This window comes from Pituophis catenifer, unplaced genomic scaffold (assembly GCF_029215685.1).
Source record: "Pituophis catenifer annectens isolate HBS135680 unplaced genomic scaffold, rPitCat1.0.hap2 SCAF_1, whole genome shotgun sequence".
Lineage (NCBI taxonomy): Eukaryota > Metazoa > Chordata > Lepidosauria > Squamata > Colubridae > Pituophis > Pituophis catenifer.
The window spans coordinates 214572681-214598900 of NW_027256881.1; the positions used below are offsets into that span (position 1 = coordinate 214572681).

The 26220-nt window shown below is 34.6% G+C and overlaps 1 protein-coding gene across 1 annotated transcript in view; it reads left to right on the plus strand.

Moving 5' to 3' along the window:
- The window catches only part of LRP1B (LDL receptor related protein 1B), a 989801-nt gene that overhangs the window by 870591 nt on the left and 92990 nt on the right, over nt 1–26220 (plus strand). Inside the window, exons 46-58 of the mRNA XM_070957016.1 lie at nt 3076–3204; nt 3370–3489; nt 4012–4125; nt 4444–4593; nt 4723–4845; nt 5543–5662; nt 10908–11036; nt 12190–12312; nt 14869–15009; nt 16170–16357; nt 18642–18825; nt 20213–20298; nt 24571–24693. Of these exons, the coding sequence (XP_070813117.1) occupies nt 3076–3204; nt 3370–3489; nt 4012–4125; nt 4444–4593; nt 4723–4845; nt 5543–5662; nt 10908–11036; nt 12190–12312; nt 14869–15009; nt 16170–16357; nt 18642–18825; nt 20213–20298; nt 24571–24693 (1730 nt within the window). The remainder of the gene's footprint in view (nt 1–3075; nt 3205–3369; nt 3490–4011; nt 4126–4443; nt 4594–4722; nt 4846–5542; nt 5663–10907; nt 11037–12189; nt 12313–14868; nt 15010–16169; nt 16358–18641; nt 18826–20212; nt 20299–24570; nt 24694–26220) is intronic.

Genomic DNA, 26220 nt, shown 5'->3' on the forward strand with positions numbered 1-26220 from the left:
ATACATATACTGGGAAATTCAAGTTCTAGTGACATTAGCAGAGTGTTAATAATTTAGAGGGGGGAAGGAAACTAATAATTGAGTGTCAAGGCCCTTTTCTTGTTCCAGAGCAAGAAAAACACAAAGGTGTTCACTTTTTGATAGATTACAGTTATTTATAGAAAAATTTGTGGCAGAAATTTTCTGTGGGTTCATGGCTTATATTTATGAATTTAAAAATGGGACAAAAGAAACTTGTTAAGGCTTTCTAAATATTATGCTATAAAAATTGCAATTTAAACGATATATTCTTTTGCACTCAGATACAGTGTAATAGCAAGTTTAAAGAAACAGAATGAGATGTAGCCAGGTTGGAGAAAATATAATTTAATTTAAAATTAAAAATAAATTAAAATATAATTTAAATATAGAGTAGTTTGAATTGACTCACAGTCCCACAGTCCTCTCAGCTCTTTGCTCAACACCACCATTCAACTGAGAATTAGTACCAGAAATCCATTGGGCACAAATCACTTTAAGAAAGCAAGCAAGTTTTCAACAAAAAATGTACAAGTATCAGATACTTCCTGTATCTGTATTGTATAGAAAAATAAGGCAACTAAAGAATTTAAGAGACAGGGAGAATAGGATTTTGATCCTGTAAATATGTGATCCTGGCAACAGAAAAGATTGTGAGGTCATGCTAGAAAGCATTATGAACAGAGGTGGGTTTCAGCAGGTTCTGACCAGTTTTGGAGAACCGGTAGTGGAAATTTTGAGTAGTTCGGAGAACTGGTAAATACCAACTCTGACTGGCCCTGCCCCCATCTATTCTCTGCCTCCCGAGTCCCAGCTGATTGGGAGGAAATGGAGATTTTACAGTATCCTTCCCCTGGACTGGGGAGGGAATGGCCCACCAAGCCATGCCATGCCCACCAAGTCATACCCACAGAACCAGTAGTAAAAAATTTTGAAACCCACCACTGATTATAAAGCCTTGGAAGCCTTCAATCTTAGATTGAATTTCAAGTTAAGATGACATTCATAAGATTTCTCTGTGCCTATGCAAAGATGAACATTGTCAATGCTCAAATATAATAATAGGTTTTGGAATAAAATCAATCTAAATTGGAATAAAAGCAGTTCAACTGATTGTTAACAAAGGAATCTTTGGATTGTTTCTCAGAAATGAAAGCTATTTCAAAGAGGAAGAAGTCAACTATTAGATTGAATTAAACCTATTTGAATAATCAGAAAAGAAATACTATTGAAGTAGTGTAGATCCTGTTATGCACAACATTATATAGTTAGCTGTTCTATCTTTTATTGGGAGCATTTAAGAACTGGAACATTTTGCCTCCAAGATATTTGGAAAATTACTTAGCTGGCTAGGCAATGACTTGGAAACTGGTATGCATTTGTACATATCTGCAACTCTTTGGGAGCAATTCCCTGAATTTGTTCAATAGAGAATATACCAACATTAGATTCTGCTTCCACTGTAACCAGCTTAGGTTTTTTTTCTCTATCCTGAAAACCACATGCTTTTGATTCTACTGGATTTTCTTGAAGAAATCCTTTGTTAGGGGATTCCAGTAAAAATATAAATGGTATGTGTATGAAAAGCCCAGAGTTTTAATTCCCTGGCAACAATACAAATGGTCAGATTATTTAAATGCAGTTTAGATGGGACTTTGTTCATGGATCCCTTATTGGAAAAAAAGTCATTTAGGTATTGTGTAAAACCAGTATGGATAGAATAAAACCAGTATGGGTAGAGATCAATACAATAGGTATTTGATCTATGGCATGACCTTACCCCCACAAATCACAGTGTCATCTAGTCTACAATTGTGCTGCTTCTTTGAAAGCTGGATTTACATAAATACAGAGTTGAATATCCAAGACACTGAATAGGGCTACAGATTAATTTGAAGTATGTTTTATCATAAAATTAAGAAATTAAGGCTGTAGAAAAAATTATCTATCATTTAGCTCAGCTAAGGAACTGAAAACATATGTAGACAATTAACTAAAATGCATGAATTTACACATTTCAAGACAAATAGACAAATACAGTATTTTTGCATATTCAGTTTTGGATGCAAAATAATGTCTTTTTTCTTCTCAAAATAATCATGAAAGCATTTTACTTTTTAAAAACAAAATCCTTCCTACATTCCACCTGTTGTATCTTTTCCATACAACTTTATATACATAAATCTCCACATATAACGTTACCAAATAACTGTCTTAAATAAATAGGATGTGAAATGATTCAAATACATAGCTACAATCAGTGGTGGGTTCTTCCTGGTTCGGCCCGGTTCAGCTGAGCTGGTGGCGGTGACGATATGACATCACTGAACCGGTTCTCTTTGTTTGGGAGCTGGGCCCTCCAGCCCTCCCCCCACTGTTATTCTTATTCTTTTATTTGGCCCCGCCCCCAATCTATTTGCTGCCTCCTGAGTCCCAGCTGATCGGCTAGAAGGAAAAAAACTGTTTAAACTTTTGCCACGGGGCTTCAAAGGGCTGCCCTACAACTGATCAGTGTTAAAAGGCAGTATGCTGGTAGACCACTGCGCTTGAAAAACAAATGGGTAGACCGGTGGCTCCAAAAACAAATGAGTAGACCGGTGCCTCCAAAAACAAATGGGTAGACAGAACGTTCCAAGAACAAATGGGTAGACCGGTACAGCTCTGCAAGCAGTTAAAAGCCTGGTAGATCAGTACCTCTGCTAAATCCTAAAGAATTGTCACATGACCATCAAACCATGCCCACAAAATAAGCCATGCCCACTGAACCGGTAGTAAAAAAATTTAGAACCCACCCCTGGCTACAATGTATTTAAGTTCTCATATCAACACAAATTCTCCTTCTTCATTTTTGGGTCCCATGTTGATAGAGGGAAAGTTTATAGTAAATTTAACAATTTCTTTGTGAAAAATGAAATCTGGTTTTCCTGCCTCATCAGTTTCTTGCACAAGAATACCTCCTGTTCAACCATATCTCCTACTTCACGAGGCTACATTTTTGAGACTGCAATTGGCTTTTATGCCATTAACTTTGAAGTGAATACCTTTTCTTCTTTTCAGCTAAAAATATGTCATGCAATTTCTACTCTGAATTTGAATGTGGAAATGGTGAGTGCATTGATTACCAACTTTCCTGTGATGGCATAGCTCACTGTAAGGACAAGTCTGATGAGAAATTATTGTATTGTGGTAAGTCAGTCCACTAAATGTCCATTTCTTCCATTTGATTCTCTTGCCATATCTTGTTTTTATGTAATGCTTTTAGCTACTCATTCATGTCTGCATGCCTAAAAATTTCAACTGTAATAATGCTGTGTAAATGACAAAAGCTATTTCTCTGTTTTAATTTATAAGAAAACAGAAACTGTCGGAAAGGATTTAAGTCTTGCTTAAATCGGCGCTGTATATCTAGTAATCAAATTTGTGATGGCAAAAATGATTGCGGTGACAATTCTGATGAAAGAGTTTGTGAAGGTACATTTTATTTTTTTGCAGAATAATACTTTGAATATTGATACAAATTTAAAATTAACTATAATTAAAATGTTAATTGGAATGGGGTATTTGATGAAACCAAGGACTGTAATTCACTAGTTGTTCAATGCAGTTATCGTACATGAAAAATCTGGTCAAATATTTTTTTTTTAAAAAAAAACATAATTAACTTCACATTTATGGATGAAATAACATGGGATCAATAACTATCACTTTAGGGCCAGTTAATAATCTGAGAAGGATATCTTAATATAAAATATTGGGATCGGCAATAATTTGATGTCTAGAAACATATGTACATACCTACACACACACACACACACACACACACACACACACAGAGAGAGAGAGAGAGAGAGAGAGAGAGAGAGAGAGAGAGATTTTGAGATTGAGATGAGGTGTCTCTTTATCTATCATTTATCTATCCTCATCAGTGCAAATTTTTTTTTTAATTTCTTTCCCTTTTCTCCCACCTCTAAAAATATCCTCTTTCCTTTATAGTTTCTGGATGTTCTTCCATGGAATTCCGCTGTTTAGATGGAACCTGCATTCCAAAATCAGCTCAATGCAATCAGATTGTGGATTGTTTAGATGCTTTGGATGAGAAAAACTGCAGTAAGGAACTCTGCTTTTTAATTTATTTATTTATTCCATTTGTATAATACTTTACTGTTTTTTTTCCTCCCTTCAGACCAATATGTACTTCATATATAATTAATTTGTGTTTTATATAATGCAGCAGAGTTTACACAAACAATAAGCTCAATAGAACTTGAATACATTGAACATGATAAGAATACATCCTGTGTTTGATCAATGACAGGCAATATAATGTTTATGGGAAATAAATTGAACAACATGATCTCCAGTAATGAGATCAAACTTTAAAAAATATATATTATAATGTATGATAATTGCATTTTATGTTCTCAGATAACACAGATTGCAATAATTTCTATAAACTTGGAGTGAAATCTTCAGGATTTATTAGCTGTAACTTTACTTCACTTTGTATACTACCAGAATGGCTGTGTGATGGATCTAATGATTGTGGAGATTATTCAGATGAATTAAAATGCCCAGGTAATTGGGGGAAAATATTTTTCTTGATATTAATGTATGCTATTGATTACTGCCATTTTGTTTTTGTACAATTTATATTCAAGATACCATGATAACTAGAAATACATTGCTTCTTTTATTTTACTGAAGTTCGAAATAAGCATACATGTGAAGAAAATTATTTTGGCTGTCCTAGTGGTAAATGTATTCTGATTTCCTGGGTATGCGATGGTCAGAAAGATTGTGAAGATGGAAGTGATGAATTACTCTGTGGTGAGTATTTTATCATTAATCCATGAACATTTCTTGCAAAAGAGCTATTGATAATGAGTTTTCAGAGCACATTACAGGACAATTAATTTTTAAAATCAAAATCTAAATTAACATCATGACATTCTGACAAATTTATATGGGTTAATAAAGCAAAAATAATGTTGGAACTAAACATATCTGAATTCTTCTGGCATAGGCAAGGAGAACAGTTCAACGGTGACCATGAGTTGGGGGTGAAGGAGGTTCCAACTGATACAAGCAGTATTGTGGCATCAGAATGGAATCTGCCTTTTTATTATATGTCTTATGATGGTGTCCATCCAAAAGGATGCTTCTTTCATGATTCTGATTGATGCAACCGCTCTGTCTTCAGAACAATTTTTTTAATGGAAACTGGATCCCATAAAACTTAATGTTAAATAATCCCACATATTACGTGCAGACTTTCAGTTTGGTTTACAGATGTGATTTCATTATAGCTCAAATAATTATAAAACTGCTTAAATGTTCATAAACTTTTAAAAAAAAAGATTAAATTGCATGCAAAAATGAGCCAAATTCTCTGTATCTGAACAATAGCTGAGATAAATTTGTTCAGAAAATATTTTCAGTTTATATTTAGCACTCCAGTTATAAAGAGCATAAAATATATTTTCACAATGCTGCCATTGGATGCATTATAATTTACATCTTTTAGATTCCTCCTGTTCATGGAATCAGTTTGCTTGTTCTGAACAAAAATGCATCTCCAAACAATGGACTTGTGATGGGGAAGATGATTGTGGAAATGGTTTGGATGAAAGTAAAGCTATTTGTGGTGAGTTGTATAATGTTGCTAATTTTAAAATGTCCAAAGCTGTCTAGAGATGTATTAGTGTATCAGGGGAAAACTGTTGGATTTGGCAATGGCATGGAGCCTGTGAAATAGTTACACCTTTCAGAAGATGGAAGTTAATGGTTTATTTGTATTTGTATGTTTTTTTTAATTGTGTGAGCTGCCCAAAGTCACATATGTGAAATGATAAGATACAGATAAATCAGTAAATAAATCTGGCATAGCCTGTGTCAAACTTTAGTGTAATTCAAAGTGTGTTCAGATATTAGTGATGCACTGTTTGAAAGTATATGAGAACATTATACAGTCTAGCCTTTCCTAATGCCAATTTTGAGAAAGGAAATAATAATAATAATAATAATAATAATAATAATAATAATAATAATAATAATAATAAACCATAAAGAACCTATATATATATATATATATATATATATATATATATATATATATATATATAGGTCTTTGGTTATTCGGGTCTTCTCCCACGTAAAATTGGAAGTGTCTTGGCGACGTTTCGACGAAGTCTCATTCGTCATCTTCAGGCTGGTGTTCTCGGCTTCGTGCTTCCAGGAGCAATGTGAGATCGCAGCTGTCTCTTCCTTTTAACTGCTAGTGGGGGTGTGAACTGATTGGGTGGGAACTTGGCTGTGTTCTGATTGGGTGGAGGTGTGTTCTGATTGGTTAGGGGCTTAGCTGTGCTCTGATTGGATACACAAAGATACAAGATACACAAAGACAACAACTACAGCCCTATGCAGAATCCATCACCTCATATGTAAAAAACTCATTCCAGTTCATAGACATCATAAAGCAACAAAACTTACAGCCCAGTGACCTACTCGTGAGCTTCGATGTCATATCCCTCTTCACCCAAGTACCAATCAAAGAAGCCTTGACAGTTATCCAAAACAAATATAACCCCCCCAAGCACATCTTAGATCTGACCAACCACTGCCTATCCAACACATACTTCATCTATAATGGACAGAAATACAAACAAATAGAAGAAGCACTCATGGGATCACCCCTCTCACCTGTCATTGCCAACCTCTATATGGAATACTTTGAAACCCAAGCTCTAAAAAAATCTGATCACAAACCCAAACTCTGGCTCAGATATGTAGACGACACCGTCATAATCTGGCCACATGGGAAAGAAAAACTGGACAACTTCCTCACACACCTCAACAGCCTACACCCCAAAATACAGTTCACCATGAAAACAGAAGCGAACAACCAACTTCCCTTCCTGGATGTCTTAGTCTACAGAAAATCCAATGGCTCCCTAGGACACACTATCTACCAGAAGAAAACACACACAAACCGCTATTTGCATGCACTCTCACACCACCACCCTGCCCAGATCAACTCTGTAGCCAAGACACTCATTTCCAGAACAAAACGCTTAGCTGACGAACAACACCTAAAAACTGAACTACACACTCTCACTAACATACTAACATCCAATGGATTCCAAAGAAATAAGATCACCAACCTAATCCAAAAAGAAACCCCCACTAAAATCCAAGACAGAGAACAAGAAAACGGCAAAGCCTTCCTCCCATACATAAAAGGCACCACAGACAGAATAAGCAAAATCCTCCACAAACATAACATCAAGACAGCATTCTGCACAAACCGAAAAATATCCACCATCCTAAGGAACCCCAAAGACAAAATTGAGTTAAAAAATCAAGGAGTATATGAAATCCCATGCACCGCCTGCCCCACCACATACATTGGACAAACCAACAGACGAATAAGTGCACGCATAGAAGAACACAAGAACTCAGTCAGAAAAGAGGAACCAACTTCTTCCCTGGTTCAACACCTTAAAGCCACAGGACATGATATTGACTTTAAAAAGACCAGAACTATTACCAAAACTGAACACTTTAACAACAGAATAATCAGAGAAGCCATCAAGATAGAAAAACGCCCACACAGCATGAACAAATGAGATGATACCTCCTGCCTACCAGCCATTTGGAAACCCGCCCTTATTGACAAACGAGTCCCTAACACGACGAATGACACCAGACCCACACTCACGAGAGCCACACAGGATGTCACCACCACACATCCACGCAGAAAGCAGACTCAAACCCACACTGATAATGAGCCACAACCAAGGACCAGAAGCCAGACCGCAGCTGCATCATTAGCCACTTTAAACCCCTCCAATCCATACATGAAGCAGACTGACACCCAGCATGAAGAGCTCGCACGGCCACAAACATGAAGCCAAACAACAACAACGCAGCTCACCAGCTCAAATCCCCCTGCAACTCAGACTAAGCTGAGCACAACCAAGCCCCCACCCAAACAGAACACACACCCAGCCAATCAGAGCACAACCAACCCCCATCCAATCAGAGCACAGCCAAGCCCCTAACCAATCAGAACACACCTCCACCCATTCAGAACACAGCCAAGTTCCCACCCAATCAGCTCACACCCTCACTAGCAGTTAAAAGGAAGAGACAGCTGCGATCTCACATTGCTCCTGGAAGCACGAAGCCGAGAACACCAGCCTGAAGATGACGAATGAGACTTCGTCGAAACGTCGCCAAGACACTTCCAATTTTACGTGGGAGAAGATCCGAATAACCAAAGACCTACATACAAACACCCGCGAAAACCTGAGTGTATATATATATATATATATGTATGTATGTATGTATGTATGTATGTATGTATATGTATATGTATATGTATATGTATATGTATGTATGTATGTATGTATGTATGTATGTATGTATGTATGTCTTGGTGTATTTGGGTCTTTTCCAGTGTAAGATTGAGAGTATCTTGGCGACGTTTTGATGAGGTCCCACTTGTCATCTTCAGGCTGGTGTCTTCGGCTTCGTGCGTGTGCGAGCAAAGTGTGATCAGAGATGCCGCCTCTCTATAAATACTGGTGGGGAGGTGTGGAGTGCTGGCTTTGTTGTTGTAAGCGGGTTGGTTGGCTGTGTTGTTACATCTTGATTAGTTGATGGAGTTGATGTTTGCAGATTAGTCGGCTGTTTCGTAACATCCTGTGTGGCCGAGGTCCTAGCTGTGTGCCCATTAGGCTTTTGTGTTGTAACGACCTGGGTAATGGGCCGTGTGGCAGCATCCTGAGCTCCAGTGTTGTGACATCCTGAGTCCTGTGCTGCAACATCCTGGGTAGTTGGCTGTGTTGTAACTTCCTGAGCTTTAGTGTTGTAACATCTGAGTTCTGTGATGTATTGTCTTGAGCAGATGACTGATGCAACATCCCGGGCTTTGGTTTGGCTCCGAGTCTGAGGTCTTGTCATGTGCTCATGGTGTGTGTTAGTTTGCTTTGTGTGGGGATCGGAGGGGGGCACAGCAACTGGCAATGCAGCCGCGGTCTGGCCCCTGGACTGTGGCTGCATTTCGTCTATGGGATGGGATTGGGTTTGAATCTGGTGAGGATGATTGGTGGTGGTGTCATGTGTTATCCTTGGTCTGGTGTCAATGTTTGTGGGTGCGGCTCGTTTGTTGACTAGGGCTAGTTTCCAGATGTCTGGTAGGTGAGAGGTATCGTCACGTTTATTCATGTTATGGGGGTGTTTCTCTATTTCGATGGCTTCCATAATTATTCTCTTGTTGAAGTGTTCAGTTTTGGAGATTAGTTTGGTTCCTTCAAAGTCAATTTCATGTCCTATTGTTTTAAGGTGCTGGAAAAGGGAGGAAGTTTTTTCTTCTTTTCTGACTGTGTTCTTGTGTTCTGCGATGCATGCATTTATTCTCCTATTGGTTTGTCCAATGTATGTGGCTGGGCAGATTTTGCATGGTATTTCATACAAGCTGCTGCGCCCCCCTCCGATCCACACACAAAGCAAACTAACACACGCCATGAGCACATGACAAGACCTCAGACTCGGAGCCAAACCAAAGCCCGGGATCACGCTTTGCTCACACATGCACAAAGTCGAAGACACCAGCCTGAAGATGATGAGTGGGACCTCTTCGAAATGTCTCCAAGATACTCTCAATCTTACACGGGAAATACCTGTACCCGTGAAAATCTACGAAAACAAACATACATACATACATACATACATACAATATACTACTATTTGGAAACCTGCTCTCATAGACATACGAATCTTAACACCAAATATAAACCATAGATCAAAGGTTCATCAAAATGCCTGTGTTGCCACCAGTTCCAGCATAACTTATCCATTGACCGACAACCAAGCAACAGCACTTCCACCCAATCAAAATACAGCTACGTCATCAGCCAATCAAAATACAACAATACTGTCGACCAATCAGAATACACCTTTGCCTCTTTTCATAGAAAAACGTCAGTTATGATCACACAGTTTGCCCATAAGCACCAAACCGAGAACATTAGCCAGAAGATGACGAATGTGATTTCGTTGAAACGTCGCTACTACCCTTTTAAGGATATGTTTACAATTACACGGGAAGAAACCTGAGATATTAACTGTACATACATATATACTCGTGAAAACTTACATGCATGTATGTATGTATGTATGTATGTATGAAGAATTGTCCTAAAGATGCGAGTTCCAGGTATAGTTGTAGAAGAAGCGATAGACATCACGATCTCCGGAACGTTTAAAACGTTCCAGAGATTGCTTCTTCTACGTGTGTGTGTGTGTGTGTGTGTGTGTGTGTGTGTGTGTGTGAAACTAGTGAATGGGATTTCACTGAGCTATGGCTGTATAAAAATCTTGATTTACGTAGGAAAAAAACCCGGCTGAGAGAAAAATACAGACAGACAGACAGACAGACAGACAGACAGATATAGACAGAGATAGATAGAGAGATAGAGAGATAGAGAGATAGAGAGATATATTCCACCTTTATTATTTTTATAAATAACTCAAAGTGGTGAACATATCCAACACACCTTCCTCCTCCTATTTTCCCCACAATAACAATCTTGTGAGGTGATTTGGGCTGAAAGAGAATGACTGGCCCAAAGTCACTCAGGTGGCTTTCATGACTAAAAGAGGACTTGAACTCATGGTCACCCGCTCTCTAGACTGGTGTCTTAACCACTAGACTAAATTGCTAAGCTTCACTTTAGGTGTTGTGCCCAGGTGAAAGTGATTTATTTCTGGTAGTATGTCATGTACATCAGTTGGATTATTTTAAAAGAATACTTGAAAATATATTCTGTGTGGAGCATAACATCAGGAGCTTGTTTGTTTTCTATTCTTTTGTATGTGTTTCACAGGCTCAGTAACTTGTGCTCCAGACATGTTCAGCTGTTTAGATTCATATGCCTGTGTTCCTCAACACTGGCTTTGCGATGGTGAAAGAGACTGTCCTAATGGAAGTGATGAACTTGCTACAGCGGGATGTGGTAAAAGCCATTTTGCAAGATATACAAAACATATTTTCCAATTCAGTTTTGAATAATGAGACATGTTAATGTTTGCTGTTTGTGTTTGGCAAGGCAAAAACACTCTGGTTTAATAGACCTAAAGAAATTGATCTGATTCTCAATAAGAAGCATATCTGCAATGAATCCACCCATAGGTTTTTAATGAATCGAGGGAATTATCTACAATAGTGATCAATAGAAGTTTAAAGGCACATATATGAAATAAAATCTTGCTTCCAATAGTGGGTTTCAATTTTGTTTGCTACCTGTTTGCTCGCAGGCGCATGCACGTGATGCTTCTGCGCAGAGACCTCCAGACAGGTGGGAGGAGCCTCCCCCCGCCGCCGCTACCTGTTCACTCGATCCGGGGTGAATCGGTAGGAACCCACCACTGTTTCCAATCCTGTATTCAAGTGAAAGAAAGACTCTGAATTTAAGATGATCCATTAAAAGGAAAAAGATTAGAATATTTATATAAAAATGAAAAAAATGTTATAAATCCTCCTAATTTTATTATCTGGCAGAAGTGTGGCTTATGCTTTTTAAGTGTAAAATAAGTGTTACTGGTTGTGATAATTGGCTGGTAAGACTTTTTTTAAAGTGTGAAATAAGGGGAAAAGAAAACATTTGACCACTTTGCTATATATAATAATAAAGATAACTCAAATCTCCACAACATTTTTGTTGACTGTTTCTTTTTTCCCCCTGTTTCATTAGAACCAGAGTTAATAGCACAGCTCTTTCTTAAAGAATTTGTTCAAACTGTCCCATTACAGAAAGTGTATATAAACATGACCTAATTTGCTTTTTCTTTTCCTCTCTTCTACCATATTATCAGACTTCAAAAGTCCTGTTACATACAATGAAAATCCACATGGGACATCAGGAAGCATATGAAATATTCTATGCAGATAACCTTTTAAGAGTGTAATTAAAATATTTGCACCAGTTGTATTAACTTCAACTTACTTTTTCTTCTGTTCTTCTGAGGGAAGCCTGGTGGGAGGAGTTAAAGGATTACAATGTCTGAGTTTTTTCTTGATAAGATTGAATATTGTCCAATATGGAAAGTGTTGTTATGTTTCCTTTTGCTACAGGAACTTCATTTTTCCCCTTTTATTATTTTTCTTAGCACCCAGTAATACTTGTGATGAAAATACTTTCACATGCCACAATAAAGTCTGCATTTCTAAACTGTTTGTATGTGACCACGATGATGACTGTGGGGATGGATCAGATGAATCTCTAGAATGTGGCAAGTATCTTTGACAATTATTCACCAAGAGTTCTTAAAAATTATCTAGATTTTTGTAAAAAGAAAGTAAATTATAAAAGAATAAAACAATGCAGTAAGATAACATTGTTACTCTATTTTTATACTTTTCTTATTTATACTGTAAGCTTTAAAGAAAAGTAGCTATGTGCTTTGAATGAAAAAATCCAGCTATGGCTGAAATCTTGAACAATAAATTAAAGAAGAACTATTTAACTTTGGACATATTTTTTCCTGGCAGAATTCATCAATAAGGTGCCTTGATCCATCCTTGATATGATGCAACATAGTTATGTTTGAATAATTTATTTTCCATTTATTTAATAAAGGATTTTTTTTCATCTGTTCAAGTAGGAATTGAGTATAATTGGTATATTAATCCATAGCAGGCTAAAATTTAAAACAAGGGCTAGCAAGATTCATCACTTGAATTATGCTGTTTCAGTATTAGCAATATGGCAAGGTAACAAAATTTGACCTTTGTTTAATGCAAACATATGTGTAAAGATGTGTGTCAACTCAACCTTTCAGAATTATATCATCTGTATGGGTAAGTGTAAGTCTGGGTAAATTTGATAGGAGGCAGAAATTCATTATTAAATAATGAACCTTATGAAATCCTGTTCTACTTTGTGTACTGTTGCATACTATTGTCTTAATCTTTTTATTTACTTAATTGCTGAATGTTATATGCAGTTCAAGTCCAACAGCACATCCAACAGTGACTTCAGCAGGATCTGATTATCCTAAAACTCTTCCGTATAACTGGATTATACAAAAATGCCAGATTATGCAAGAATTATACAAAGAGAAATTTATTATTTTGCTGTGTTTGAATTCTGTACTGGGCTTCTCTTTTCCAGAAAATCTGATTATAGATAATTACATTACATAATTTTCTAATTTTGCTTTACTTCTGGGATTTTTTTTAATAATTACAGTTTTCCATATATTTATATATTTTTGTTTTCAAGCTTTAATAATATATTAATTTATTTCAAACAAGTGTGAGAATTTTTTTTAGACATAGACACCTGTCTCTGCATCGAAATTGAGATTCTCTGCCTCATATTCTAGCAGAGAAGAATAAATTTAAATTCATTTAAAAATTATTGACAGTAAGTTAACAGTAAAAGTTGAACTAATATTTTTATATCAATACAATTTCTACTTTTTCAAAGTAAATGTAATTACTTGTACATTTGTCAATACCACAGACTGATTTCTTTGATGCCTTTTGTAATTTCCCACTAACTGAAATTAGATTTTAATAATTTAGCATGTTCATTGTAACAGAATATAGGCCACAAAATTTTAATGGTTAACAGTGAAGTAAATTATATTATTTATTTTAGCAGTTTATTGTGGAAAACATGTATTTCCTTACCCGTAATATTTGAAAAGTATAGCCAAGGCATCACAGATGTATAGAGAAAGACTTACATAGTAAATAGGCAATTCTGCATTATTAGAGTGCTCAGGATCAGATATGTAATGAGCCATAATGCTTACTGCATGCTTTGGATTTAATAATTGTCCTTCAATTTAATCAAAAGTAGAATACATAAGAGTTGCAAAATCAGAAGTCTGTTTTGATGTATTATGCAGAACTTCTTCTGTTTATTGAAATATAGAAATCCAATAACTTAAGTTCCAATGTACAACACTTACTGTGTTTTGCAGACAAGGCTCAATTGCACATACAGTATTCCTTGAGTTAGGGATGCGGTGGCTCAGTGGCTAAGATGCTGAGCTTGTTGATTGAAAGATTGGCAGTTCAGCGGTTCGAATCCCTAGTGCAGTGTAATGGGGTGAGCTCCCATTACTTGTCCCAGCTTCTACCAATCTAGCAGTTCAAAAGCACGTAAAAAATGCAAGTAGAAAAATAGGGACCACCTTTGGTGGAAAGGTAACAGCGTTCCATGTGCCTTTGGCGTTGAGTCATGCCAGCCACAAGACCACGGAGACGTCTTTGGACAGCGCTGGCTCTTCGGCTTTGAAACGGAGATGAGCACCACTCCCTTGAATCAGGAACGACTAACACCTATGTGCGAGGGGAACCTTTACCTTTACCTATTCCTTGAGTTCCAGAAAATTTTTGTTGCTATTGCTTTTGTAATTTCCCACTAAAATTTCCCACTGAAATTAGATTTTAATAGTTAGAAACTCTGCCATATTTCTTGGCTGAAATCTTTTTTTTTTTTTTTTGCCATTCAATTTAATTGTAACATCTTCCTGTCATGGAAAAGAGTCTTATGGGGCTGTAATCCTTTACTTGAATGTGTTGATTATGCACAGGCATTACCTAAACAAGCAAATCAATGGGTGAGATAATAAAGAATTTGAAATTTCATTTTCGCCAGGATTTGCATCAGTAAAAGGGCAAAGAATCTTCTTGTCTTACCTTGTGGATAAGAGACCCTGCATGCAAAGATAAATTGTAAGGTTATAAATGGTATACATATCTAAAAGGTTAGAATATATATAATTCTAAACATTTGCGATACTATAATAATTTTTTAATCACTCTGGTTTTAGGCTATCGCCATTGTAATCCTGGAGAGTTCAGCTGTGCTGATGGAAGATGTCTCTTAAATTCTCAATGGCAATGTGATGGAGATTTTGATTGTCCAGATCATTCAGACGAAGATCCTATTAATATAAAATGCAGAAGTGCAGGTTCAGCTTTTTAAATATTTGTGCAATTTTGCTTTTAAGTCCAAAATAATTTTCTAGAATGATGCAGTGTTACTAAAATAAGTATTTCTACTTGCAGATTACTGACAAAGCATGCTGATTGAGTAATTCATCAATTCCCTCTTATTATTATTTGACATGTCCTTTCTGTAGCACCATACTGCAGATCTCTTAATCCAGATGGTCTTTGTGAATTCTCTCTTTCCCTCAATTCATCACTTGAAAACTGACATGTTTTGATCCAAAGGAAGAGAGGTTGAAAGATAGAAAAAATATTCAGGCTCAACAGAACTAAAGTTAGGTCTCTTTCAGGAGTGTAGGGACACTAGACTAATGATGCATTTGACTCCACCTCTGGTTCAGCCTGGTCATCTCCTGCACTTTAGAATTTATAAAGACAAGGCATTGGTACCTGTTGCTAGTCCTTTAAGATAATTCAGACAAGAAACACAAGGAATATTAACTTTATCTTTATTGTAAGGTTACATCAAAAGAATCTTGCAAGATTGAAAGTATTTCTTCACTCCTTTCTTTTACTCTCTCCTTCTATGGATTGAAGTATATTTTACATGACAGTGGTCTACTCTGTGGCTCTTCCTCCTGTCTCTCAAGGTCATTCTCATATACTATTACATCTATAGAGAGTAAGGAATTCACAGTAAGGAAGGAGGAGGCAAACAGATTCAGTCTTGAAAGCTTTATTATAGACAATTTCAATAAAAGCAGTTTCCGCCCATTTGTGGAGTTGATTTCCTGGTCTGGTCTACCTTAAGGCTAGCCCTAAGCCTAAGTCAACAGGAAAAAAAATCCATCATAAACAAAATTTCATTTTTAAAATAATCAAGCATTATATTTAATAAATGTATCATATAGACAGTTGCCAAACTCCTGTTTTATTGAAATTAGTGCCCTATGTTCCATAACCATTCATACTTCTAGGTTGTACTGTTTTATAGATTTATAAAAGCTATTACAATTTACAAATATAACATTTATACATATTGTATAAATATTTTAAATCTGTATCAGTATATGCAAATATATAATTTGTTTGTAAATTAAACTATAGATCATAAACCTGATGAATAGTTACATACTTTTTGCATTCTGTTTCCTTTTACCCATTTATTTCTTGTTTTTAGAACAGTCATGCAACAATTCATTTTTTATGTGTAAAAATGGCAAGTGCATCCCCCAAGAAGATGTTTGTGATGCCAAACAGGATTGTGGTGATGGGTCTGATGAGAGAAATTGCCATATAAATGAATGTTTGAGTAAGAAAATTAGTGGCTGTTCTCAAGACTGTCAAGATCTTCCTGTTGGATACAAGGTTGGTAGTTTAGAAGTTTAAAATAATACACTTTAAAATAGATTTTGAAATCCCTAATTGACATAGAAACGTTAATCATATGATGCTTGCATTTATATATTTTGTTAATAGTAATAAAAGTAATAAAACTTTATAGCCCATACTTCATTTTACTTTCTATGCATCTTAGGAAAAGGAAATAGTTTTCTGGAAGAAAAATAAATTGAAAATTGTAGACAGAGATTTTTTTTTTTAAGAGAACCAAGGTACACTGAGATCTTATGCACCAGAGACAAATTCCTTTTATGTCCAGTCACACTTGGCCAATAAAGAATTATGTTCTGCTCTGCTCTGCTCTGCTCTGCTCTGCTCTGCTCTGCTCTGCTCTGCTCTACTCTACTCTACTCTTAATCCAAGTCTGGAGAACATGCAAACTTCTGTTTAATTTTAAAATCTAATGTAATCAATTGGAGGTGTTGAGAAAATAACAAATAGCTTTAAAGTATTTGGCTATGCCAATTTATGTGTCTAATATGTAATTTTAAAAAATATGTGTTCATTACTGTATTATTTTATGTTTAAAGTTAATCTCACAACATTTAGTGAAAGACTTGATGGATTTTTACAGTTGAACTAGTAGGAATAAGATACTATGTAAAATAAATATATTTATTTATCCAATTTCTATAGCCACCCATGTCAGACAATAACTGTGGCTGACTTACAAAAAATATAATACACTAAAACTATAAATGAATGCCTAGTAAACATTAAACTTGCTAAATTGGGTTTATGAGAAGGAATTCCAAATGTTGAGGTTATTGTCCTATTAACTTTTTCCCTCACCATTAATCCTCATGTTCTAATGCTTGTAACTTTTTCTCACATCGGGAGATGAAGATACAGAAGAAAGTAATTCCTGCCTCTGTTTGGTTCAGTAAAAAATATATATAATTTTGTTAGATATTTCCAGGAAAGAACCTGTAGCTTTCCTATCATCTGCCTAGTGTGATTGTACCCCAAAGCTATTGGACTTTGTAATTTGAAGAGCCTTGAATAAATGCTTACTTAGTGTCTATCTAAATTTGACTAAATGGTGTGCCTTTCTAGCATGACGACATTTTGAATAAGATTAAAAAAAACCTGACCTGGTAAATTAAAGATGAATGAATTTCATCTGGTCTATTTTTGTTGCTGTTTCATGAGTTTATCATGTTACATTAATGCTCCCTGTCTTCTAACAGAAGAAGTGTTCAAAATGTTCACTGTAAGTCCTCTCCCCCAGGACTTTTTGTAATTTGGTGCATGGTGGAAACATGCAAATTCCATTTTATATTGATTTAATGTATTTATAGTCAAAGTAATCTCAGGCAATAACATTCAGAATAACATATTAAAGAGAAATTTGAAAAACACTTCAAGAGTTTAAATCTTGTCATTTGGTTTTTTTGTAGAACTGAACTTATATTACTATCTTTAGGACTATTAATGAGGCAGAACCTCTTCTTCTAAAACATTATCCCTTGGGCTAGAGCTGTTACTGTATGTCAGCAAAAGAAATGGAGCTATAAATTTGCCTGATATTAGGTGCTACTTTAAATCCTTTCTTCCTCTTCTCTTTTAGAAAACAATAAGGACAGTTTTTTAAAAAGCAATTTTATGGAACTAGGCAAAATGTACATATGAATCCAGAGGGAAGGATAACTAATTAAGAAAAAATGGAACAAAAAAAAAAATCAAGCTGAGGAAAAGTTTCAGTGCTCTCTTTTCATCTGCATTTTTTCTTAAAACTTATGCTACAAACTATACTCTCCTGCCAGCTTTGTAAAAGAGAAACAGAACCCGTTTCAACATTTTTATATACATCTCACCCTTTTTTTTACACTTTTTTATATCCATCCCACCCCTAAAATGACCTACCGTCCCTGTCCTAATGTTCCATTTTATTCGTATCCATTTCATGTATTCATAATCATGTTTATGCTTATACTGTTATCTAATACATGCTTGGCAAATAAAAATAAATAAAATAAAAATAAATAAAAACATACATATTTTTTGCTATGAAATATTCCAAAAATCCAAACAATTAGACAAATTACAATATTGTGAAATATTGCCTATGTGTGTGTGAAAAAAGCTCAAAATGAGCCATGCGTTTTTCTTTGAATCCTGAGATTTGGATAATGTCTTTTAAAAGCATTTCAACAAAATTGATATTGCATTAACCAAGGCAAATAAGGAGGTGGAAATAGCCCAAGCTTTTACATGCTTAACACATAATGTGCTTTATTTTTCTTTATAGTGTAAATGTTGGCCTGGTTTCCATATGAAGGAGGATGGCAAAACATGTGTAGATATTGATGAATGTTCATCTGGCTTTCCATGCAGTCAGCAATGCATCAATACATATGGGACTTACAAATGTTTGTGTATGGATGGTTATCAAATGCAACCTAATCTTCCGCAAAGATGCAAATCCCTTTCAGGTAAATCTTTTCAGCTACAAAACTATTAAAGTCACAGTCAAATTAAGCATAAAAAATAGGACTTAATTTTTAAAATATTAAAACATTTATTTGCAACTATAGGTTTTAGCAAAATACATTTATATAAAATGCAGCAATGAAATCAGTACATCCCCTCTTATATTAACAGCATTATTTGTCAGAATATGCTTTTGTATGTTCCTTTATGAAGGAGATAGTATGAAACAATGCAATTGTTTCAATGCATGTTTGTCTTTATTGGACAACCGAATTTTTTTGTTCTATTGGATTGACAAGGATATAATAAATTAGTTCTAAGTTCTCGATAGCGTTTGCAATATAGTAGATAATGGGTCAGATATTCCACCTGTACACTATTGCATATGCATAAGCATAGCCTATATATCTTCCATCCAAATAAGCTGTTGTCTTATTTGAAAGCAAAGTTCTGTAAATACTTGTCTCAGGCAATGGGATATAAGTGATTGTAAATAAAGTAACATTCCCTGTCCTTCTTTAAGGAGTTGGTAACACTTACCGATAACTAATGTGCACAGCTGCTCTCTATCTTGCCTAAAAAAATAAGTTAGACTCCTAAAATTGTATAGCAATTCATTCAGAAGTTCCTGATCTAGCAAAAGTTGTGAGATTAATGAAAGCATTGTTTTGCTAAATAAATATCAGGCATAAAGGCTAAATTCCAATAATAGTATTACTTTCTTTACCCTTATGTTTACTGATAGAGATGGAGAAGGGGAATGTTTATTTTTGTTTTGTTTTTCTTTTATTATAAAGCAGATTAATAAATTAATTTGCATTATTTATTTATGTATTTATTTCTAATTTCAATTCATGTGTTTGTCCATCTCTAATTCATCACTTTGGGCAGCTAAGAACAGGAACAAAGTAAGGTGAACACAGCTGGTAGAACTAGTAGTTACATATATATATATTCCAAAGTATATTAACATTAAAAATCCATATTTTCCATGGAAAATATAGAACTCACTAATTGTTGGAAATTAAAATATGCATTAATTTTGAACCAAATTATTCTAACTTTTTAATGTCAGCTGTTACCTATTATCTATTCATTCCTTGAAAGCCAAGTTGTGTTTATAAATTCATTTTGAAAGTAAAACTTAATAGAGAGTGTTAATTCTTCTCCTGTGTTTCAAAGGCTATATTAAAGTACTTTAAAAAGGTGCTAATTAAATCTCTTGTTCAGTTTATGACTAATATTTGATCTTGTTTGAAATATTATGCTTTTAATGTTTTTTATCCATACCAATGTTCATAGTGTACATCATTTAATTTTTCACTATTTATTTTTCTATTCCAAAGTTACATAAATTAAATAAAAAACTATCATTATTTTTTCATATAGATGAAGAGCCATTCTTAATTCTGGCTGATCATCATGAAATACGAAAAATTAGTACTGATGGATCCAACTATACTTCAATGAAACAGGTATACTCTAAGTGTCACACAAAGGATCCCTAGACAGTGTACAGAAATCATAAATCTTTTTAAAAAGGTACAGTGGCCATAAGCAGTACAGCATCATCATAAGGAAATGTCAATGCAGAAGTGAATAAAAACATTTTGGATGGGCAACAGGATTAAGTTTTTCCTCCAAAGGTTATATACTTAGCATATGAATATACATGGAGTATACCACTGAAATCAATTCTGCATGTATATTACAACAAAATTAGTTGCTTGTATAACTCGATAGGAGTTTCTTTAAATGATTATGCTGTATTTTAATATACAAGTTTTATTCTAATAAGCAGAATTGTTATGAATGTAGGGAAATAAAGCAATTAGAGATTTATGGTTTTGAAACATATTTACATATTTAAATGCAATTTTTGCAGGATTTTTAAGATGAAATTTGCATGTTAATACAGAACTAAAGAGAAAGGATTTTTGAGTAAATATAATGATATTGACCAACAACATACTGATTTACTCCCTTTTACTGAATGGGTCTGTGTTTGTTTACTTTTGCTTTACCTATCTGTTGTTCTCTTCAGTGTTGTTTATTAGTATTTTGGGTTTCAAATCACTGGTTCTTCTGTTATTGTTTCTGAACACGTTCTTATGAAGAAAATGCTATCAACCTATTTTAAGTAACATATGCAACTTGATTAGATTTGGTGGGCATCCTATCGTCTAATCAAAGTTATCTGCAGAAACTTATTGTTAATTCTCAACTGTGTTTTAGAGATTGAGGAGAACAGAAAGAACAAAGATTTAACCACTTAAGGCTCTATAAGTTTGACTTCTATTGCAATTAATAATTAATTTTGCATGACCAAATATCAACATTTTATGGGGGAAAACTGACTTTTTCTCCAAGTATTTCCTAAATAAAGAACAAATATTCCATTACAAGTCTTCCATTACAAATCAAGAGGCTGTGAGTTCAATCCTAGGTAAAAGTAGATATTTCTCTCTGGGCACGATGAAAATGTATCTGCTGAATATAATTCCACTTTGGCAACAGGAAAGGCATCCAGCCAATAAACACTCAGCTCCATTCAGTTGCCCAGACTCCACCCCACAAGGGATTATGGGGTGGTTACAAGAAGATGATTCCATTACAAATCTTCCAAAGAAATTACCAGAGCATACAGCAAATAATGTGCTTGGTTATAGTCCAATACTGTTCCAAATTGATAAAAAATGCTTGTGAAGTTTGCATTTAGAAACATCCATAGAAAGCTGAGACTTTCTGACAAAACATATGTTATGTTGTTTCAACACAAGCTCTGTCTCTTCCACATCATGTTATTATGTGAACAAGAGTGTGGAGATGGTTTTGACAAAAATAAATGGCAAATGTAACAAAAACATCTATTTGCCTGGGTCAGGAGGGAAGGATGAAGAAGATTGGCTCACTTTGATTTTCTTGGGTACAAAAGGGAAAGAAAGAGAAACTCTTTGAAGCTTTCAATATCCTTTATTTTAGTCTATATTAGTAAAATAGAGGTCAAGTATTTCTCTGTTTCCTAACCTTGTCTACCTTGAAGGACTGACATAATACAAAGACCAAAAGAGAAGAAATATGTTTCATTATTTACCCTTTTTTGCCTCCCCCCACAAAATGTCATAATAATACTTTGGAGCAAGAGAAACTGTTTTCATGACTTCTCATTATTCAGATGCCTCTCATAAACTTATTATTTTCTTTAAAACTGTTACACAGCAGCTGAGCCAGTTTGGCACAATAATGATGAAATTCTATTCAAATCATATAAAATGTGAAAAAAATGGGTGCAGTTGTAAAAAAAAAATGCATGTATTCTCTATTACTGGTGATTTTATCTTGGAAAGCCAGTTTTCAAATGATCCAGCTTGAGCTGTTTGTACCTAATGTTATCTCCAGAAAATTGAAGAACTCTAAAGCAAATAGAGTTACTTTATACAGCCCACCTAATATGGTTATAGTTCAAGCATTAAAGTATACTGTATCCTTGCAAAATTAAATGTGTTGGATTATGAATACATATTACTAATATACTCCTCAAAAACCACAAATGACTTCTCCCTTAGTATATTTCATGCAGAATCGCCACAATCCACCAACCCTATGGTAGCCTACTTTGTGGGGAATTAAAAACAGCATTAATGGACCTTTAAACGTCTCCATATCAGATTGAAAACACCTGGAGTGGATACTGACTTGAAGATCAGTATCTGAACACAGATCAGGATATCTATATCCAATGATACTCAAGAAGGGGGTTTTTTTTTATAAGTAGGCAGTTTGTAGTGTTATCTACAAAATCAGTTTTTAATTCCTCCCACCCCTGAAAATTAATAATATAATAATTTGGCAGGAAGGATGGAGTGAGCAAATTACTGCAATCTGTCATTTTAGAAACAGCATGTTTTGTATTTAAGGCTGGACAATCTTCTGTAGGAAGGAAATACAGATTTGCACTGTCAAAAATATTTGTGATCTAAAATAATTTCAATTAAGGTCAGATAAACAAACATTGCTTTAGGATTAAATGGCTTGCAGGCATCATTTTAGATCATAATGTAACTTTTAACTTACCCTTAAAACAAACTGAAGTAATAATTGAGCAATATTTGCTTCCTAAAATTTTGGGATGTTTCCAAGTACTACCAATCAAGGATTCCTTAATCAAGGAATACTATTCTAAATTCTTTTGTGGGAAGGAGAAAAACAGTGGAAGATGGAAGATGACTATGTCAGAAGGCCTCAACTCTTGATACTTCATGAAGAGCCAGGAAGATTGTGGAACAAGAAGGCACTGTAATCTCATATTAAACCTAGGGACTTTTATTGTCCTATAAAGTTCTCTGCAGTACTTTTAGCCAAACAATAGGAACTTATAATTTCAGGAGCCTCTTCATATTAGATACTCAGCAGAACTCATGAGATCACAGCTAAAGCAAGCTTGATATCTATTTTAAAGTAGCTATTAATTTTAGTTTTACCCCACTGAATTTTTAGATTTATTTTTCTTTTATCTCTGAACATGTTTAGCTTCCATAGCTGCTTACTGTCTCCTTATTCATTTTTCGAAGGTTTTATCTCTTATCTCTGTTTTATGTTTTCAGAAGTCAGCCATATTTAGCCATCCATATGTAGTAATTAAATTAAAGGTAATAAATAGTGCCTTTTGGAAGAAAATCCTTCACCTATGCGTATTCAATTCAATTCACCATACACCAGTTTAGACCAAGTCATAGACCAATATGAGCAGAGTATTCTGTGAATCTAAATAGATAACAAATATAATAAAGTGTAAGACAAAGTTAAAATGCATTTTTAAAACAAGCTTACATTTATAAATGAGGTTCAGAATGCAGCCTATATTAAATTATAATATAGAAAGTAAAATTACATTAAATACACTAACATCCAAAATTACAAAAATGTGATAATATCTAGCATTACAATTAATAGAATTTGACTGATGGAAAATTGGCCCATCATGTCCAACAGATCTTCCATGTTGATGCACAAAACCTAGCTACATGCACTGTAAAATCATCATTTGGTCATAGGCTTAATCTGAGTACCTAGGACAGTAATGGCGAACCTTTTCGGCACTGAGTGCCAAAATTGGAACACGCGCATGCCAGAGTGCTAGAAACCCAAAGACCAGCTGGCATGCGAACCGGTCAGCTGATTTTTGGGTTTCTGGTACTCTGGCACATGCAAAGACCAGCTGACCAGTGCACATGCCAAAAACCAGAAGAGCAGCTGGCGATGGCACACGTGCTCATAAAGAGGGCTCTGCATGCCACCTCTGGCACGCATGCTATAGGTTCGCCATCACAGATTTAGGATATCAGAGGTAGGATGATTTTGGTTTGGATATCTCCATAAAAGGAGCAACAAAGAACATGTTCTGTAGTTTCCACCTCTCTGGAATCACAGGGGCAGAGCCTTTCAGCCAATGGTACTTTTATATAATTTCCCATCCAGTACTGCAGAAGGGACAGCATGATATCAGACAAGTATATTTTAAGGGGACAGCATTTTTTGTTGGTTAACCCCAAATTGCTTCTGTGTTCCTACTCCAAGTTCTGTTAACGATAAAAAATAAATCTGAAAATTTGGGAAAAATAGATATATTTCCCCCCTTTTAAGTATCCCCTTAATTAATACTTGATAATTAATCTTATTGAAATAGTTATCTTAACTTTATTAATTTGTTTACAGTAACTGCTGAGGTTATTTTTTTCCCTTTTCAGGGCCTAAATAATGTGATTGCAGTAGATTTTGATTACAAAGAAGAGTTCATCTATTGGATTGATTCCAGCAGACCAAATGGAAGTAGGATTAACAGAATGAATCTGAATGGGAATGATGTCAAGGTGATTTGGAAGTAATCATGGATTTATAAATCCTATTTGGATCAGAAGCTAATGTCATCATGTAGAAAGACATTTGGATACTGGCACAGTTTAAACCAGTAAAATTATTACCCATGCAAAATAGATTTTGATCATGACTTAGCTTTATTATGAATACATACATTGAAACTATGGAACAGATTAACCATGATTAATTTAACTCAATTTATATAGAGTGTAATTAAGTCTAGGTGAAACTGGGTTTTTTTTTTCTACTCTACAGATCAAGTGATATTAAGTTGCACAACTGCAATTTCTTGGGTGATAAATACTTAAGGTTCAAATACTACTTTAAAAGCATATATATATTAGTCGTATTTGTGCTAGTGTAAATCTTTAAGAATTTGCAACTACTCACACTATTAAATTTACATGCTATGCATCTTGCAGTTCGAGACAGGTTATGAGCAGGTTATACAGTATAATAGATGTGTGGTTGACTTAGTCAATATGTATTTTCTTCAATGTTTTTAATCAAATATGAAACTATTGATACATAGGATTATAAAACATATAGCTTATTCAGGATATTTCATAATATCTGATTCAATTGAACTACCTTATTTAAGAATTCTTAGTAATGATTCCCTATTTTTTTATTTTTATTTCTAGACTTAGTTTTTAGACTGTTTGACAGATGAAGTCTGGTTTTTTTAGAAGTTGTTTTAATCACAGTAGAAACTGATATCCAGATGTATTCATATTTGAAATCAAAATTCTTTTTGAACTATGATTTAATTAATGCCTATATGTACAATAATGAGATAAAAAATAACCATATTATGGAAATTGAAATGAAATACAAAACCTATCTATTCTCTGATTTAAAGTATCAGACAGATTGAGTTAAATGAAGAATATAGTGATTACACTGAAAAATAAACAAGAAATAAATGGGGAATAATCCCATATCTAATACAGGAGAGAAAGAATATATATTTCATTTTTTATGCAGGATTTTCTTTTTTACTTCATATTTATGCAAGTTTTTATTCAAAACCATTTGTGTTATTTTTACAGATCTCCACATCCTACTCAAAGTTAGACTTGTTGATGAGAGTTCTCAACAAACCTAACTCATGCCAAGGTTTCTCAATGGATGCCAGAATTGAGATCAGTATTATGTGTCTATCTATAACTATACTTTTCTGGTTTTGGAACTGTCCCAAACTCATTTTCTTATTTTTGCACAATAGTTTTAGTTTTATTCACTAAACTGTTAGTCTGTCATGGTTTTTCCAAGAGATGATGAGGGAAACATTTTTGTTAGCTGATTATGTATAAATAACATTGATAATAGACAATTTTCCCTAGGAAGTTTAGTTGTTGTATAGGGAAAAAAGTAAACTTTTAATATCTCAGAATAGATAATTAACCATAATTTAGATGAATAGATAGATAAATACTTAATCCAGGTTCATTTTTTTCCTTACATGTCCTATAATCTGAAAGATTATACTACTACTTTTCCATGTACAAAGAAAATGT